This window comes from Rattus norvegicus, chromosome 2 (assembly GCF_021556685.1).
Source record: "Rattus norvegicus strain SHRSP/BbbUtx chromosome 2, alternate assembly SHRSP_T2T, whole genome shotgun sequence".
Lineage (NCBI taxonomy): Eukaryota > Metazoa > Chordata > Mammalia > Rodentia > Muridae > Rattus > Rattus norvegicus.
The window spans coordinates 199,450,926-199,469,819 of record NC_141535.1 but is presented as its reverse complement, the minus strand read 5'-3'; the positions used below and the strand labels follow the sequence as shown (position 1 = coordinate 199,469,819).

General features: G+C 37.7%; 1 protein-coding gene across 2 annotated transcripts in view; it reads right to left on the bottom strand.

Annotated features, from left to right (window-relative positions):
* Vav3 (vav guanine nucleotide exchange factor 3) overlaps positions 1-18,894 on the bottom strand; it is a 335,600-nt gene that overhangs the window by 17,421 nt on the left and 299,285 nt on the right. For both annotated transcript variants that reach the window (XR_015661543.1, NM_001191714.1), the window contains 4 exon segments: positions 16,361-16,395; positions 10,317-10,433; positions 9,680-9,767; positions 3,627-3,756 (listed from right to left, as the gene is read on the bottom strand). Coding sequence is in view for 1 of the 2 variants with exons in the window: in NM_001191714.1 (NP_001178643.1) it covers positions 3,627-3,756; positions 9,680-9,767; positions 10,317-10,433; positions 16,361-16,395 (370 nt within the window). In the remaining variant the exon portion in view is untranslated.

Genomic DNA, 18,894 nt, shown 5'->3' with positions numbered 1-18,894 from the left:
CTTCTATTCCTGCCTCAGAGCTTTAAATGCTGTACATTTCTCTCAATAAATGAGACCTTGACAACAGAACTTTTGCTTGGTCTCCTTCTTCTCTCGCCCCCCCCCCATTTAGGCCCAAGGGTAGCGCCCCTTCGGGACCCTAAATAACTGGGTCCCCGCTGGCGGGGATAAGTGTTGAATATTCCTTAAGTAAAGGAGAGAGTAAACAGATGTGAGGAGATCCCAGTGAAGCTTTCAATGGGAACCACTCAAGGCACAGGTGTTCTACATGTTCCAAATCAGTGGCCAGGCTCTTCCACAGCTGGAGCCAAAAAGAAAGAGGATGCTGCCACTTTCCTGTGATTCTCTTGGACACGGCCAGGAGGTAGGGTTATCTGCACATCAACCATTTTTTTATTCTAAAATGAAAGCAAGAACAGCACAAACAATTCTCATATACTTCATTCACAGTACCCAAATATTAACATCTTACAATGTTTGCTTTGCCAGCCTATGCTAGTTTTTGAGCCATCCGAATACACACTGCAGACACAATCCGTTTTTACTGTCAAATAATTCTGTGTGTTTTCCCTACAAAGATATTCACTATTCTAGCCATAGTGCAATTATCAAAGGCAGAAAACTGTGCTGATACAACTCGGCTAGTTAATCTATAGAGTATATGCAAACTTCACTAATTGACCTACTCATATACTTTATTAGTAACATAAATAGTAGCACATACGAAATATTCATGTGTCGTTATATGTAAACAGTCTACCTATTATGAATTCTATCAATGTCATGCAATGTTTAAGGTTTGAATTGGGTTCAAAAATAGGAAACCCTGCACTTTTGCTGCTATAATGATTCATCACAGTTAGGCTCTACCTCCTCTCATGTATATGAAAAAATAAAATTAGGATGTGATTTTGCGAGAAACACAGTGCAACGTCCAATCTCATTCCTCAGCAAGGAAAGCTGAGGTTCAAACTGGCTAACTTGCCTAAGAGAACAGACCTGAAAATAGCCAAGTAGTCATTGCAGAGTACAAGACAAAAGTCACTGTCATGTCCTTCAGGTATACAGATATACAGGTACATTTAAGCAACCAAGGGAAGCATGGTTAGGGCTATTTTGGATAGTTGTGGGATTCTTCTATAGATCCATACAATATCTTCCACCAAACTATTGTAATTTCAATGGGAGAAAACTAGTTCATCTTTACTCCTGAGTTCTCTCTCATCTCTTCTCTCCATTTCCTTTCCTTTTTACCTCCTCTTTTGGAAACATTCACATTACTAAAAGAATATCAAAAACAGTACTACCCTGATATCCTGGTAGACAGTCTAGAGACAGCATTAGATGACTTTATAACCTATGAAACTCTCTGCCTAATACTATGGACCTGTGTTTGATTCCAATCGATACCTTCCTGCAAATTAACTTTCATTTGCATGCAATAGTTCTGCCATACTCCTATCATATTTTTGCATCAAAAAATGAGCCACGTCTTTCTTTTACAATCACAGAAGTCACCACCTGTACAATTCCACCTACACTATTAGTAGTCACTAGTTTCATCAGTAAAGCACATGTCTCACCTCTGTGTAGAGCACAAGAAGGTTCTGGGCTTTACCTTACTTTCTCTGCATCCTACATCAGTTTTGGAAGTAATGAAAACTCAAGATCTCAGTCTGAATCTTTATCTTAAGGCAATGCTGCTTGGTGAAAACAATGTCCAGATATTCAGTAGCTATGAACCAGGGATGAAGACTAAAGGCTCCCTCAAGCATTTCTTGTTTCCCACCTCCTAGGAAGCACAGCATGTTAAAAAAATTACATGTGGTATTTTCATTAAGGGTTAACCCTAGAACAAGTCTTAAAGTCAACAAGACAAATTTATGAGTCATCAAAGCACAATACAGACTCCTATGAGGACTGCAAATGTAAACTTACTCAGTCCTTTGAAATCTAGTGTGTGCTCTGTCGGAGTTAGCAGCACTCTTTGGGAGCCTAGTTGGAGGAATTAGGTCAGTAGAAGTGAACCTTCACTTTTATGGTCCGGCTCCATGTCATGTCAACTCCCTTATTCCTGTCAAGGTACCTATATTACTCCGGTCCCCCAGATCATCCACTACTATTCCTCAAACTGTAAGCCAAGATAAACTCTTCCTTTCTTAAATTGTTTCCTTCCATATATTCTGGTTATAGAAACAAGGAAAGCTAAGGTCACAGTGGAACAATGACCTTCCTAAACTCTGGACACCACCCTTCTGTTCCCCTCTTCCCTGTAGGCCTCTGAAGAACCAAGGAAACTAGTCAAATATGATTCCACCTGCAGATGAAATTCTGTTATGTCTCTCTACTCAAAAAACAAAGAAAAAGAAAAAGGTTTAAACTTATGTTTACCTAAAAGAAGTTGTCATGTTAAAAGAGGTCAGAAGTCACAACTTGGGTAGAGTTTTAAGAAATGTGTAGTAAAACTACTTTTTAGGATGAACATCCATTTTGAATGAGTGAAAAGTACAGCCTGTATGATAATCCAAGATAATCAGAAAATCTTGAGCTTCAACATAGATAAAATTAAAAGGGATTAACATTTAAGACAACGTGTGTTCTTGCTTGTCTTGCAACATGAGTTTGGACATATGTCAATGGCCACAAGGAGAACAACCATGAAGATTTACAAAAGTTAACAGAAAAGCAACTCTCAACTAACGTGACAGATGACTTCCATATTGTCCTGAGGTACTTGGAACAGTACTGATGTTGAAAAGCTCAGCATCCCCCATCCCCCTTTATGTAAGATTTTAAGGAAAAGAAAATTAACTTCAAGTTATATTACACTGGTGCAAATCCTATTTGAGACCATTTCTTGAAATTCCAATTGTCTAGTTAGAGTTAATAAATTAATTCAGGATTCTAATAATGGTAAATTTTTTTTCATTTCTCCCTCAAAGTAGGTTTGTTTTTCTCTCATTATCACGTCCTCTGCACAAGTTGGGTGTCCATCCAGGAGGTCTGTATAACATGAAATGGTGTGGCAGAGTTTTCGATTTGGATTCACGGAGGCTGAGATGCATTTGTATGTCTATGTCTTTGTGGGTAGCCATCCTTTACGATTACTTATGATTATGTATAGTTTTAAAAATACTAACAAAGTATGTTGATCCTTTTAAGATACTGGATTGAAATAGGAACATTAGGAGCTTTAGGATACTAGGTACACTGGAAGAGCTCTAGTAGACACTATTTCTGAAACAGCATCACGTTCACAATGACACGTTTAAGTTAAAGAGAGCTTGGCTAATAAAAAAGCCTAGTGAAAAGTACAAAACTTCACACATTACTACATCACTTACATTTTGATGGCTGTTTTAACACAGATACAGTTTTTAATTTATCACCAAAAAAAAATAAAATAAAATAAAATAAAATAAAACCCTGTAACTAGATAGCCATGAACCTTTTGGCCCTTCTGACTCTGCTTAGCCCTAGAAAAAAAGTGTCTGCTCAATGCATTAGTGTACAAATTGGCTATATTTCAAACTTCGGAATGAAGATGCCTAGTGTTATTTTGCTTCAAATCCCTGAAGTGATCAAATACATAATTTTTCCAAGGTATTTTCAATTGCAGTACTCACAGCTGTTGCCTGTTCTATTACCCCTCTGTCCAGATGCGTGTTCAGGCTCCTTGTATGGAAACTGTAGCGTCGTATCTAAGGTCCTGAACCCTTCTTTAAGAGAATGGTGCTTGTAGTACTCCACAAGTTCCTTTAAGAGAGCAGATGAAAGAGAGATCTTGTTATTTTTGTTCTCAAACAAACCCTTTAATACCAAATTATATATGATACAAGGATAATCATCTTAAGCCTAACGTTCCAAATGTCTGAAAGTGTAAGAGCTCTGCCTCCTGTCTGAATGTACCTGACCCCTTCCCCCAAGATGCTATCCTATTGACTGGATTCGTTGGTTCATGTTGGTTATTTTCTATTGTTCTTCAGGCATGCAGAACATCCTGTTTGTCTTCAGTCAGATGCCGTGCTGAAAAGAAGCCATGCTAAACTTCGATCTCAGAGTAGTAATTATTGTTGTTATTAGTGAGAAACGTGTCTCTCTGAAGAAAAAAAAAAAAGAAAGGAACAGCTGTTGTTTGACTATATAGCAATTTCTACTTTCCCCCATTTTGCTTTCAACTAGTCAGAAAAACAAACTTAATACTAAATGTACTTTTCTACAAAAGAAAAGAAGGTTCATGAAGCACTCAGCAGTGTTCACTATCATGCCTGTTTCACACTGGTGAATGGGCCATGTGGATCTCCGCTCTCAGTGTCACCCAGTATTCACAAAGGGCAGCCAGGTGGTTCCTTCTAGCTGCTGTTTAGAAATACTTTGAACATCTCAAAGCATCATAAAAACATCTATCATATTTTAAACTAAATCTTCAGGGAAAACCTTTTTCCGAGTACCTTACTTTCGTATTCTACACATATCCGAATCCCTCAACTACGAACTGAAATGGGCAAATTCATAATGGAAATGGTCTCAGGAGCCAAACGGGGCAGATATGAAGTGCCTGATGAGTAGATGAAATGAAAATAAAAACAAATTACTTTAAACAAAGTAGCCAATGCTTCTGTCATAGCACCCTCTAAAAATGTGTGCAAGAGCACCTCATTTCTTGAGATGATAACATTGTTCATTGATCCAGCACATACAGTCAGTGGTTAAGTTCAAATTTCCTAAGAAATCAATCAGGTCCAAACTCACTCACAACATGAAAAAAAAAAAAACAAAAACAAAACAGATTATCAATGATTTATTCCTTTCGGTCTAACTGAGATGTGCCGAGTACTTCTTTGAGCTGGAAGTGCCAGAGGTCAGAAAAATGCCGAAGACACAGTGCCCACTCTCCAGGATTCTTATCGAAGATGGGAGAGTGAGGGTTCTAAGACCTCAGGTGCATAAAGAACTTTCTTTAGTGCGTTCAACTGGGAAGCTAGGAGAGATAGAGCGATGGAGGTGGCTTGGTTAAACCAAAGACCAGGCAACAATCTCAATAGATAACAATGGGGAAGAGATCACTTCAGCTCGGGGTACCCAGACCTGAGACCCATAGGTGGCAAAGTAAAGATCCCAGGCGTGGGCTGGGCAGACAGCTCAGCAGATAGGAGCCATTGTTACAGAGCATGAGAGTGAAGACCTGGGTTCACACTGCAACCACCCACGTAAGAATCAGGTCTTAGCCACATATGTCTCTATAACCCCTGAACTATTGAGAAGAGGAGACAGAAGGAACACTGGGACTTGCTGGCTGCCAGCCTAGCTCCAGAGTCTATGAGTGAATAGGGTGGAGAAAGAGGGAGACAATATTCTCTGATATCATGCTCTGGTCTCTGCATATTTGCATGTGTGCAAAGGGCACATGCATTTTAATATGCACACACACACACATTCTGTCACACATTAATAAACAGAAAGCAGTATTATTTAGCTGAATCACTGGATAAAGCAAATGATTCTTTTTGTCAATTCCCACATTTGGAAAATGAAGGCCATAAAACACTCCACACAGTTCACAGACCTTCTCTGAGCCCAGAGAAGGGGAATGCTTGACCAAACAAAGGTGTGTGAAATCTGACTAACATCCAAAGGGGGAAAGGAAACAAAGGAAACAAAACACGAAAGAGAGCGCTGTATCTAGGAAATGGCTACTTACATGAGAATATGGCATTCATAATATGCCTATTTTTAATATGATTTGCCAAGAGGAGCTCAGAAGTTTAACTGTTCTTAGTGGAAATATATAATCGTTTTATTTTTTGATGACAGAATAAAAAGCTTAAGGAAAACTCTGTGTTTGCCTAGGGCATCACTGATACCAACGATAACCAAAGTCTCAGCACCTCAATAAAGATGTGCTATTTTCTTTGACAACATAAATATAAATCTGAAACAAATTGTGCAGCTCAATAGCTTTGAATTTCAGTTTCACTTTAGGAGAGAGAATATGAATTTTATAAATTGCAAATCCTTAGTAAGATTAATGTGAAGTTGGATATACACTATTGAATTATTGAACAGAAAAAAAAGTTTTGTTGGTCATTTAATATTTTTACAGAAGGAAAAAAAAAAAGACTTTTCTAAGAACCAGGGTCAGGCAATTTAGTAAACCGCAGATGGTCTTTAATACCTGGCTAAGCATGGAAAGTATTTTAGCTACATTTTTACAGTCTTAGGCTGCAAATCTTCCTAACAGGCTTCTGAGTAGAATTAAGGAGCACCAGTGTGGATTGCTTCCAATTCATGGCTTTGTGCTCTCTGTATTTTAGTCTAATCCACCCCCGCTTTAGCAGTCATTGACCTTCAGGTACAACAAGCGAATAAGATGACTGGAAACAAAAGAAATCTCTAAGCTTCTCTTATCTCAGCCGACACAGTGATGTCAACAATCCAACCCCGAGAAATAATGAGTGTGGGCCAGTCATTCCAATTACCAAGGAAACGGGCGCTGGAGATGGCTTACAAACAACATTTGGACCTAGCTTGTCTGGCATACATGAAAATCAGAACAAAATTAATGCCTTGTAATCTGGAATCAGAAAGTCATTTAGGGTTGGAACTTAATGACTAAGAAAAACAAAGACTTTGATTAACCGAGCTATTGAAACCCAAGGGAAGGAGTTCTGGTCCCAGGCATCAAATTCAGCCTTTTCTGTGAGACACCAGCTAATTTAAAAATAAGCTTTTAGAGTCTTTTCTTGTTTTGTATCCTTTCTGATAGAAATTTTATCCCAAGCTATAAGGTGATTCGTATGCAGAAGAACATAATGTGATGTGGAGAGCGCGATTGGTGAGATGCTGAACCAGTAAGAAATGGCATAAGTCTGCACACTAGCACTTACTGTGATGGGAACTGGGCTACATAACACAAGATAAGCTGTGTCTGCTAGAGGCCATAGACCTTTATTGGTTTTAAAGACACTGCCTACATCTTGGAACCTCCTCTCCTCTTCCAAAGAAGTATGTTACCATAATACGAAACACTTCTGGGCAAGAATCCACATGCATTTTCTATCTTAGGTCTGCAGGACACCACGACCTTGAATTCTCTTGAAGCACATGTGCACTTCCTAACTTGTAAGCTATTTTAGATCAATTGATTCATTTTTATTTTGAAGTCTCTTAAAACTATAGTGATCGAGTCTTTTAAGATTCAAAGTAATTAAACATTCATACTCTTCTTTGTGAATTTTATCTTAAACGTTGTGCCTCGTTCTATTAAACCATTTTATTAGCATCCAAGTCTGCCTTTTGGAAAAAATAATAGATTTTTTTTATTCTAAATAAACATTTAACTTAAAAATCTATAGGATGCAAATTTGATATAGCACTGCTTATCTGCTTATTGAATTTATTAAATACACATCTCCGAGAATTAAAACATAAAGATCACAATAAGTTTATTCAACACCTGAACAAAAAGCAGGGCAAACTCCAGCTAGCTCAGCAGCTTCTTTAGCAACTGGTAGTTATCTGCTAAAGCTGGCAAAAGGCCTTTGCCTATGACTAAAGCCTTTCTGTTCCTTGTCCTCATTTCCTTATTTATACAAATATCCTCAAGTTGGTTCCTTTTCTCTTTAGTTTCCACAGTTTTGCTCTTAGTTCTCCATCTCCTCTTTGGGACTATTATGGTCTGAGCTTCCCTATAAAAGATCTCCAGGTGTGGAAGAAAAAAATAAAGAAAAAGAATAACATGTATGGTATGTGTCCCCAGCAGTGGCATTCATGAGTGACACACAGCATTTGTGTCACTTGTCTGAACTCTGAGACATGTGTCTTTACTTCCCTTTCCAGAAGACCGATGGATAAACTTGAACGGTCTCTGCTACATATTATTTAAATTGGGGTGTTTGTCAGCCTCAGTATAGCCATGGCCATAAAAGGACTATAGCCCACGAGGTGCCACTGGCTTTTCTCACCCCCATCCTTCCCTGCCATAGGACTTCCATGGGTTGGACCAAGGTGATACAAAGCTGATCTGATTGGCCCCTTCCCGTAGCCAGTCCTTTCATCCCTCTTGTGTGTCTTCTCCGACAGGAGTTTCTTTCCAGACTTTTTCAATGTCTGCAGGGCTGGCAGTAGTCTTTGGCCCTGCAGCGTTTTTTAAGTGTCATATCAACTATGACACTGTGAGGAAGCCTCATTACCATCCCCCAAAAAATTCTGCAGGTAAGAGCTCCAGCTGGCATGTCTTGCAGAGATGGAGTGCCCCATGCATGCTTTCGTCATGTCCAGGCTGTGCCTGTCACTCACTCGTTATCTGTGCACCCACTTGTCACATCCTTCCCAGGTTTTTATTATATGAAGAATCTCTTCTGGTCTAGCTCATTCTCTCTTCTCTTTCACGGCCCGGGAGATACAACAGAATGTAAGTTACCTCTAGCAGGGAGGATTCCTGGAGCTTGGTTACCAGTTTGACAAGAGTTTCCATTTTCCATGACTACCCACACTGCCTGTCCTTTCCTTTTGAATTTCAAATGTCCTATTTATGTCTATAGATTTCTTCCTATTTCCTTTTCTCTCTACTCAAGATGCTTCAATTTCTTTAGCACACTGGTCCCTACCTTAAAATGGATTTTAGGTAGGGCATTCAAACTGGCTGAGTTTGTAAGCCTTCTCATACTCAATTTTTAACTCATTTGTACTCCTAAGTGATAATAACTCCTGTTATTTTTCAGGAAAGGTGTAGCATGTATCATTTGATTTGTAGCTTCATCACTGGGTCTTGGCTCTCAAAGCTAATCAAAGTTCTTAACTGCTACACATGTATCCTGTGTCCTGTGTCCAAATTCCTCATTCCTTCAAGAATGCCTGGGTGAAAAAGAAGATTTGAAGCCACTCCTAGGAAAATAAGATGTACTGATAACAGTGTGTGTAATGAAATGTAGTGTGTGGCCTGTAAGACATATACACAATATACCTTCTGAGAAAGTTACTGAGACATTTACAAATTGTCAGAATTGATCACCACATTCTCACCTCGAGATAGGTTTTTCATTTCAACACAATATGTCTATGTAATATCAATGAATGTCTGTGGCAAAATATAAACTTACTGATGCCCAGTTGTCTAATGTGATAGATGAGAACCATGATTACACAATTCAAAATAGCAGACAATACAAAGAAAATTAAAAATTTACTTTCTTAAGTCTCTTGTATGAAATAGACCTAAATTTAAGAGATATTTTTATTAATTAAAACTTTCCTTGTCATAATTGATCATGATAAAAGGTAGCTGGAGGGAAAGACAGAGGACACAAGAAGAGGAATGACATAATGATGTAACAAAGTTTTGCCATTTGCCACTGAGACAAGAGACTCAAACACCCATACAAACAACTGACAATTATACTTGAGTTGGCAGTTGCTCTGAAAGTCATGAGTAATGTGGACTCTAAAATTTTACCTGAAACATGTACATGAGCTCATGTACAATGAGCAACATCATCTGAGCAATGTAAAACATTACTGGAATTCTTCAACCTAGAAAATTAGGCTTTTGCTAGAGCCCACACTATAATTCTCTTTAAATAATTTCCAATGGGTAACATCGCTAAGAAACTGTAGAGTTAAACTAACCTAACAGCAGAAAATGGGAATTATAGATTGAAAAGAAATAATCAATGCTCACCATTAAGCTTTTAAATTTTCTATTTTCTGCAATGTGAAAAAAGCCATCTCTTGTTAAAATCTTGATGTGTTTTGCTTCATTATTGTACCTGTGGGCAATGAATAACTTATGAATATAAATGTGTTTTTAATCAGTAGAAATCAATAATTACCAGAGGGCATGCCCCAATAACGTTATAGGAATTAATTCCAAAGACAAAATATATACTTGTGCCAATACAATGGTGACAGCTAATTAACAAAATGTATTTACTAGATGGGTTGAAGATACAAGCAATACTTGAAGTGAGAGAAAACTTTGATCTGACTAATCATTATGCTTAATTTACTTAGTTTAGTTTGAGAGTAAAAAAAAGAGAAAATCTAGTAATTTGTATTCTTCGAATTTAATAGATATACACACATATCAACAAAATATAATGTTATGAAAGAAATCTATTATGCCAATTAGCAGCCTATAACACCCATTACTGTTTTCCTCACAGATATTCTCCAGTATTAATGAACTGTCTGGATAAATGCGTTATTTCTGCTGCAATTAGAACCTTGGATTTCAACTTCAGTGTCATATGTGTCACATGACCTACACAATTACGAACACAGGAAATCTATTTCTACAAAAGCACTGTCCTACTTACTTAATGCTAATTGCATATTCTCCAGACTCTTTGGTCCTGAGCCTTACAAGGTAAGTGCTATTCACCCTGTTAATAAGTTCAGTTTCTGCCTGCAATCTTTCCATTGGGCCAGCATACCTGTGAAAAGACAGAAAAATTAGAGGAATGTATCTGAAAAGAGAGGTTAAATATAAGTCTTTATCGTGGCTTTATGTGTATGCTAATTACATTGCTTTACATAATAATTTGGGAAAATCTCTTTAATATGTCTAAACAGAAATATGGTACAATGTTAACATCAGCAAAATGGACAATGTCTAAAGAGCCAGCGAGCACCAGTAAACATGAGATAAGTGGAAGAGACGAAGACAAAGAGAGTCAGAAGTTTAGGAATGGACAGGAAGAAGAGTTATGGGGGCATAGTCCTGCATAAGACACAGACACACAGACACACACACACACACACACACACACACACACACGGACGGGGAGAGAGAGAGAGAGAGAGAGAGAGACAGAGAGAGAGAGAGACAGAGAGACAGAGAGAGAGAGACAGAGACAGAGAGAGAGAGACAGAGACAGAGAGAGACAGAGACACACACACACACACACACACACACAGACACACACAGAGTCTTTAAGACTTCACCTTTCCTATGTATGCTATCAAATCTTTTTGAAATCATCTTTATGAAGTGACTGAAATAATTTCAATTACTGTAAACTAATTATTATTTAGATGTGAGATTAGTTATCTCAGTTCATGATTTTGATAGGCAAATTTCTAAAGAAACAAACAACGATAAAGGAATCATTTTCCAAGCAGAAATTTTCAAAACCAGAGTTCAAGTTTCCCTAGACCATGTGGGCCTTAAGCACAACCATAACTCCATCAAAACAATAATGATCATAGTAAAATATCGAAACTCTGAATTAAATTATTCTTGCATGACTGCTCACATCAAATATAAGTACTCCACATGGCAAGGATCAAAGAACAATACAAATTAAACAATAGAACAATAGAAATTAAAAGGAAACTACATTTGAACTGACTCTCCTTAAGCAAAGCATCTGACTCACATATCAAATCCTAAACTCAATATAAATGTATGCTCTAATCTATAATATTTATTTAAAATGTACACATTAGACATTTAACAAAAGTTCATGGACTTGGATATAGGCAGTCTTGGACCAGGCATAAAGGGAAGTTAGTGGCATTTTGTATCAGTGACACATTTTTAGGGCAGTCATGATGACCTATGACCTATTGAGATCTAGCACAGTCTGCTACGTGCTTACCTCATCTGCTTTATCTTTCCTAATGCCTGCATCTCTACTCGCATCCTTCTGGATGTAGGGCTTGTCAGTCTCCTGACCGTAAGATCCCTCATACACTGTGCTCTTGTGTGAACACACACTTCTATCAACACAGTTGATTTGCTGTCTAGGTTTAGAAAGTCTTCCTGTGTATCCATCTTGAAGGCTCTCCTGTGTGTGCATGCAACCCTCACTTCATCTTTCTGACTACATATAGAGAGGTGTGTGTGTGTGTGTGTGTGTGTGTGTGTGTGTGTGTGTTGAACTAATTAAAGTATAGTTTAAAAGCAATGAAAAGCAGCAGTCTATCATTTGAGCATTCTGCTCCAAGTCCTGGATTGAATATTTTGAATTTTTCTTTATTTCTACATAGATATTTTAAATAACTGTGTTTATGCTACGATTCATTGACTTCTAACTCTAGGCATGAACAAGAAAAGCCAATTCTCTCCTGATATAAGCTTTGTCAGAGACCATTGTCTTTCCGTAACATCTGTAAACACAAGGCATCGTCCAGCACATTTTGAGCAGTGCAGGAGTTTTAAAGTATTTGACTTGTAAAAAGGTAAGCATGAGAGTTTGTGTGGGTTGTTTTCCATGGTTCTCTCTACCAATGCATTTTCAATGGTGTATATTCTACTTGTAAAGTTCTCACCCTTACCAATGGTTTCTGCGTTCCCCACTCTCCCAAACTACCCAATTCTTTCTGCCCTCTAAGCCTGCTGTTCAACTCCTGGATTGTACAATTTTTTTCTTTACTTGGGGTTAATAATTAATCCTTAGTTTTTCTACAAATGGAGTATAATATGTAACATTTTAAAGAACAACACTTATGTAAATATTTCATTTTACCCAACACTTAATTTGTTGTTTTATTTGGGTAGAGAACTCCAAGTGAGAAAAGATTTTGCCTCTTAAATATTAAATGGCATTACATTGTTATCTTCTAGCTTTCAATTGATTTCATTCTAATTTCTGACTCATTTGATGTGACTGGATATTTTCTCCCTTGGAAGCTTTCAGATTATTTTATCTATTAGAAAATTTTAATGAGTGGTTGGGGATTTAGCTCAGTGGTAGAGCGCTTGCCTAGCAAGCGCAAGGCACTGGGTTCGGTCCCCAGCTTCAAAAAAAAAAAAAAAGAAAATTTTAATGAAAATGTACATTTTTTAATGCTTTCAGCAGTCTCTCTAAAAAGGTAGACATGGCTTCGAACTCTGGGAAATATTGTATTATTTCTTTAATAATTGATGCCCTTGGGCACGCGCGCGCGCGCGCGTGTGTATGTGTGTGTGTGTGTGTGTGTGTGTGTGTGTGTGTGTGTGTGTGTGTCTTTCTGGGTTTCTTATAAGTTGAAAACTAGCCAACATTCATGTCAATTATCTAATTTTAAAAACATTTCTCCTATTATTTTTTTCTTTGATGTTTTTGACATTTTTTTCAAACATATATTCCCAAGCTTCTCTACCACTTAGTCTATACAAGCCTTGCAATTCTTAGATCATTCCCTTACAAAAGGTTTGTTCTGTACTTGAAGTTTTCCCTCAGATGCCTGCTTTCTCTTTATTGTTAGTTCATGCATAAGGAAGCAGAATCTAGGAATGAGGGTCCTGTGTGTGCAGGTCCAAAAGTACCACTGGGCAGAAGTCTGCTCATTTGGCAAAAATCTGATAATTGGGCTGGGAACCATCCAAATGTTAGTGGTTTGGATTTTTTACTTAATTCATTCAGTTTTTTTAAAAATAAAACAGTTCTCTAAACTAATTTTTGCATTTAAGGAAAGGGTGTAGTGTGAGAAAAACTAATCCCACGTCAGATCTAAGCTTTATGAAGGCAATAGGGTTTACACCTTGGATTTAAAGATTTCTTTAGTCTGAGTTGTTTTCAGAATGGAATCTCCACAGCCACTGCTGGCCTAACCTTTCCAAGATGAAACCCTGTATGTTTCTGTTTCCCAATGTAGTACACATAACAACACTGTCTCTTGGCAGAGTGTAAACAGCCAGGTTATTTGACTACAGGGAAAAGGCGACAGGGACCTTGGCATCTACCACATTCAGTCTTGCAAAGGGCTCCCAATCCTCAGTCAGATCTCATCCCAACATTTCATACATCTCACACATAAAGCATGGGCAACTGGAAGCAGCCCTGTTGATTTACTCTTTTATTCCATGGTCTCTAGAAGTAATATTCACGTGGTGGGATCAACCTACTTTAAAGATGAAAATGATTAACAAAATAAATGGGTGATGATGGGTCTCATATTTCTAAAATTCAAAGTTTTCATGAGTGGTTGATGATTTTGTTCCCATGTTCAAGATATTTCACATGAAACTATCCACTTAATTTGAATGAACTGTCTGGGGTGTTCAAGGAAAGAAAATTCAATCTAAGGTTTTTACAGTGTGATGTCTTTGTTAATTCCTGTATTTAAGGTGTTTCCAGTGTTTGGGCATCTTGATTTGTTTTAATCATTAGGAATAATGTTATCCTGTTTATACTTCCCACAGAACTTTACATACTGAGAAGAATGACTTAGAAAAAGCAGAAAGTACAAACTTGCCTGCCCTCTTACATCTGGACAGTTTGCAGGTACCTGACCATGTTATTTAATAAAACCCATGTGGTTGGTGACATTATTATTTATCTCTAAAATTACAAACTTTTCAGTCATAAAATCTAGTGGCATGAAAAATAAACTTTCACTTCTGTTATTAACTTGGTTTTAAGTCTACAGTAACAAAAATCTCAAAATTGTCTTCAGAGATATTAAAATGTAGCAAAGACTCCCAATTTGATTACAGTTTCTTTGTCAGGTTCAGTGCCAAAGCTAGGAAGAGTACGGCAGAGAGTGTAGGCAGTGACAAGGAAGGCGGAACTGACAGGTGCAAAGCAGCGAGAGGTCTGAGGACAGCTCCATCCAGTAGAAAGTGTCCTGGCCTTTTCTTCAAACTGGCAATAGACCAAAGTAATCATGAATATATGTGTACATATATGTGTGTATATATGTGTGTGTGTGTGTGTGTGTGTGTGTGTAATAGTATAGTATATACATATGTATATATATATACTTAATATACATATAAATATCTCAAATATAGATAGATAGATAGATAGATAGATAGATGATAGATAGATGATAGATGATAGATAGATGATAGATAGATAGATAGATAGATAGATAGATAGATAGATAGATAGATAGATGAGTGCTACCCATATTTGCAAACTGAATTGTCCTATATGCCCTCAAGACACCACACTCATGTTTGCATTCAAATGACATATGTGGGAACATAGACAAATATCAGGGAAAAGAGGTTTATTCATCTTCAGAGAAGTCAAACACAAATCCAGGGAAACACGTGCAGCCCAGTACACGGCTGAGCTTTTGTATTTTGAGGGGTAAGAGAGCAATGTAACACAGGCACCACATGGAGGCTTCGGTCTACAGCCCGCTGGTCATACTGACTTCACCCTCTCTCCACAGGTACTGATAATGACAACATCTTCCATGCAGGAAGTTTGGGGAAATTTTTATTACATGTGAAAACACATTTATTCAGGACAAATGGAAATTGGAAATGGCTTATAACCTCATGTCTACTGTGAAATAAAATATGTAAAGTGGTAAGTGCATATAAAATACTCAGCATATACTGCTTATTATGATCTAATGAAATCCTAACTATTCTGCTTCTTATGTTCTTATGTATAGCTTAAACTTGAAAATAATAATAATAATAAAAATAAAAATAATAATAATAATAATAATAATAATAATAATAATAATAATAAGCATCACTGACCATTGCCATCTTTGATTCTGCTCCCTCCTCAACAAGCCTCTCATGGTAAATATGCTTCATCTTCACCTGCTGTACTTCTAATTGAAACATTGCCTCAGAAGTTGAGAGAGCCCATAAGGCTCATGACATAAACTAAAGGTCACACTTCTGAGAGAAGAGAACCTTCGAAGTTTCTCAAGGGCCCCTTTCCAGAAGTCTAAGAAGGAGTAAGCAGCTGCTGGGAGAGGGAGACTTAATAGCTGAACTACAAGGAGGAGATTCTCAGACCATTAAGCTGGGCCCAGCACTGCCACATTTATAAGAGGTAACCTGGGTTGAGGTGGGATTTTCACTGATATGGATGCTTTTATGCCATCCCTGTTCCTTGTAACCCCTGCTTGAAATGCCAGAAAAACTGAGCTGGACAGTGGTCAATCACTGTTTTAGTCTGTTATGGCCTCCCTTTCTGTGATGAGTGGACGTGTGTGTTCATCTTCCTTAGTAAAATATGTCACACAACAAGACCCAAGTCAGATATGGTTATACCTTATTCCAGCAACCTACACTGCTGGAAACTACAATTTTAGATACCATCCTTTCGAGGTAATTCTTGGTTTTAGATACTATAATTATTTTTTTTCTTCTCTGCTTCTTGAGCTTTTTACCTTTCCAAAATGGGAGCTACATCATGATATTCCCCATTTCCTTCTGTGTCTGTTATAGACATTTATGGTCCAGTGCACTCACACGCACACACCGACAAACACCATTAACCAATCATGATACAGAATGGCTCACAGTCTACAAATTCATTATGGTGTTGTGTTACATGGGAATCTACCTTTAGCCAGGACAAATGGAAATGGAACATGGTTTACAACCACCCATTTAAGGTGTCCTCGAGCTAGGAGTACGGTATTTCAACTTAGCAACATAAACATTTTTAATACTTACCAGGGTTGGCAAGAATAATCTACTGGTTTAGGTACCTAGGACATAAAAAGGAAAAAATAGATTAAGTTTACTTAAGGGTAGCTTTTAGAAATCAATCATTAATTCAGTTGAGCTGAGTCAGCCCAATAAAACCCATAAGGAGCACAGGCCCAGGACTACCCGTTGGCGAGTCTGCACAGAATGAATCATGTCAGCTAAGTAGAAAATAATTCATTTTGCTTTATTTCATTCTTCCATGCATTTTTTCTGCTATACCTTCAAGGGAGGAAGAGATAGCAGAAAAATATGAACTAGAAACTTTCAACATTTACTACAAGACAGTCCAATCCTGCCTAGAAAGCTAAAATGAAAATATTATTAGGGAAACCAAATAGCACTTCCCTTCCCCAAGACAAACAAACAAACAATCAAACAAAAGAAGACGTGAGAAGTAAACCGTAGACACCGGGTGTAGACACTCTTTTGTAACACAAAGTCTAAACTCCAATTTTAAGATCTTCCCACAGGAAAACATTTTATCTGTTAAAAAAAATCATGAAAAATATCCATACTTTCCTATTTTTATAGAGAGACTTGCACTAGTGAAAATATTACATCTTATGTGCAAATGAAGAAAGCGTCAAGCTGGTGGCAGCAACGAGAAAATGAAGAAAGCCAAAGAATGTACAGCAGCAGCCAAAACCACACAATAAAACGTAGCACAGAAGATGTGGCCATTTCCAAGCTGTTGAGGAAAAGGTAGAATATCGATTGTCTGCTTTGAGTTTGAAAACCCTTCATGAATCAGCCAACTTTTGACAGGTTCCATGATGTCCCTGGCTCTTTTACATTAGATGAGAGGAACAAGGAAGGAAGAGAGGAGTGAGAAGGGCCTCTGCACATTTCACCTTTGTCTGGAAAAGGATATATATCCGAGAACTGAGGAGTGACATATAATATCACAACAGAAGAGCCACTGAGGCTATCCCATCCCCGAGTTCCCCAGAGGAGCCTTTGCTTCCTCGGTGGGCACTGCTGTTCCATTTCACTTTCTGTTGCTGTACAAAAAACACTGACAAACAGACAAACAGAAAACTAAGAGGAGGAAATCATAATTATCTTGTACTTCCAGATCTTAATCCATTACTTAGGAAAGTTGAGGCAGGAGCTCAAGGTAGAGCTTGAGGCAGAAACCAAAGCTTGCTGGTTGCTTTCTGGTCCATGCTTAGCTAGCTCTTTGACATAACCCAGATCCATCTACACAGGGATGGTGCTGCCCACAGCCAATAATACAACCACTTTCTCACCTCAGATCTCTATAAACACGAGAATCCCATCATTCCCACAAAGCATGAGTCTGGTCTCAAAGCAGGAAGTTAACTGGTTAAATTCTAACTTTAGATGGTTTTCTGGGATAAGCAGCTAATGGTTTCTCAGTTAACTTCTTTTAGCCCAAGCTGAGGAGATTCCCAGCTTCACTACTCAAACAGGGCTTTCAAGTTTATACACAAAACTTGAGGTTTCTCCCTTCTAGGACTCCATCTTTTCTAAGATTTTTCTCTCATGACGGCTTTGGTGCTTCAAACTCCATACTCTGGTTCTTCAAAGCAGAGAAGTTTATAGTTTCTGTCTTAAGATTAGCCATGTTGAATGAATGCTATAGCCCCATGACCGTATTCAAGCCAGGCAACTCGAGAGCACTCCCAGTACCACACGTCAACCTTTTCGCTAGCTAGGAGCCTCAGACAGCTTTTCGTTACTGTTTAGTATTTAATGATTTTCATTATATTGGTTACCTGGGAACCTCTAAAATGATAGGTAGTCCCAGGCTATCAGCAGAATAGTGTTCCTTCCAATAACTGCTGTTTTTAGCACTGAATCCAATTATCAATGCTTTTTGTAGGCATTTGCCTTTTCTCTCAAGTTGGACTTAATGTCATCTTTAATATCTTGAAGTTTCATTAAAATATATCTAATTGTTAATTAATTTTAAATTACTTATCTTGATTTTTAAAATTAGTTTTACTGTAAAAATCTGGAAAGTTCTTGTCGATGACTTATTTGAAATTGCTTTTCTACATTATCTTTACTCTCTTCAGTTTGCTACATTTGAATCTTATCATTTCGTTCTGCTACAGTTTTCCATTTCCATCTCTCTGGAATCATTTTAGAAACTTCTTCAGATTTCTCTTCCAATTTTCTACTCAACCATGTTGGATAGGCCATCTAATACACTCATTAAGATTTTTGCTTCAATTACTACATTCGAGTCTTTTACAGACAAGCCCAGACAATCATATAGTGTGATAATCTCCTCTCCTCTCCAGTTTAGTTTTCAGCTTTATTAAATATAATATTTGATTTAAATATCAAGTCATGTATCCGCTACATGAATAAAACTCTATATTAAGGCAGTCCATTTCCTCATCAGTTGGACCATTCCAAACAGTGGATTTATATCCCCTGGAGGTTTTATCTGTAACAGCCCTTTGAGGGAAGAGAGCTCATGGGACTTCCAGCCCTACATGGATGACTTTTACACTTAAGTTTAGAAA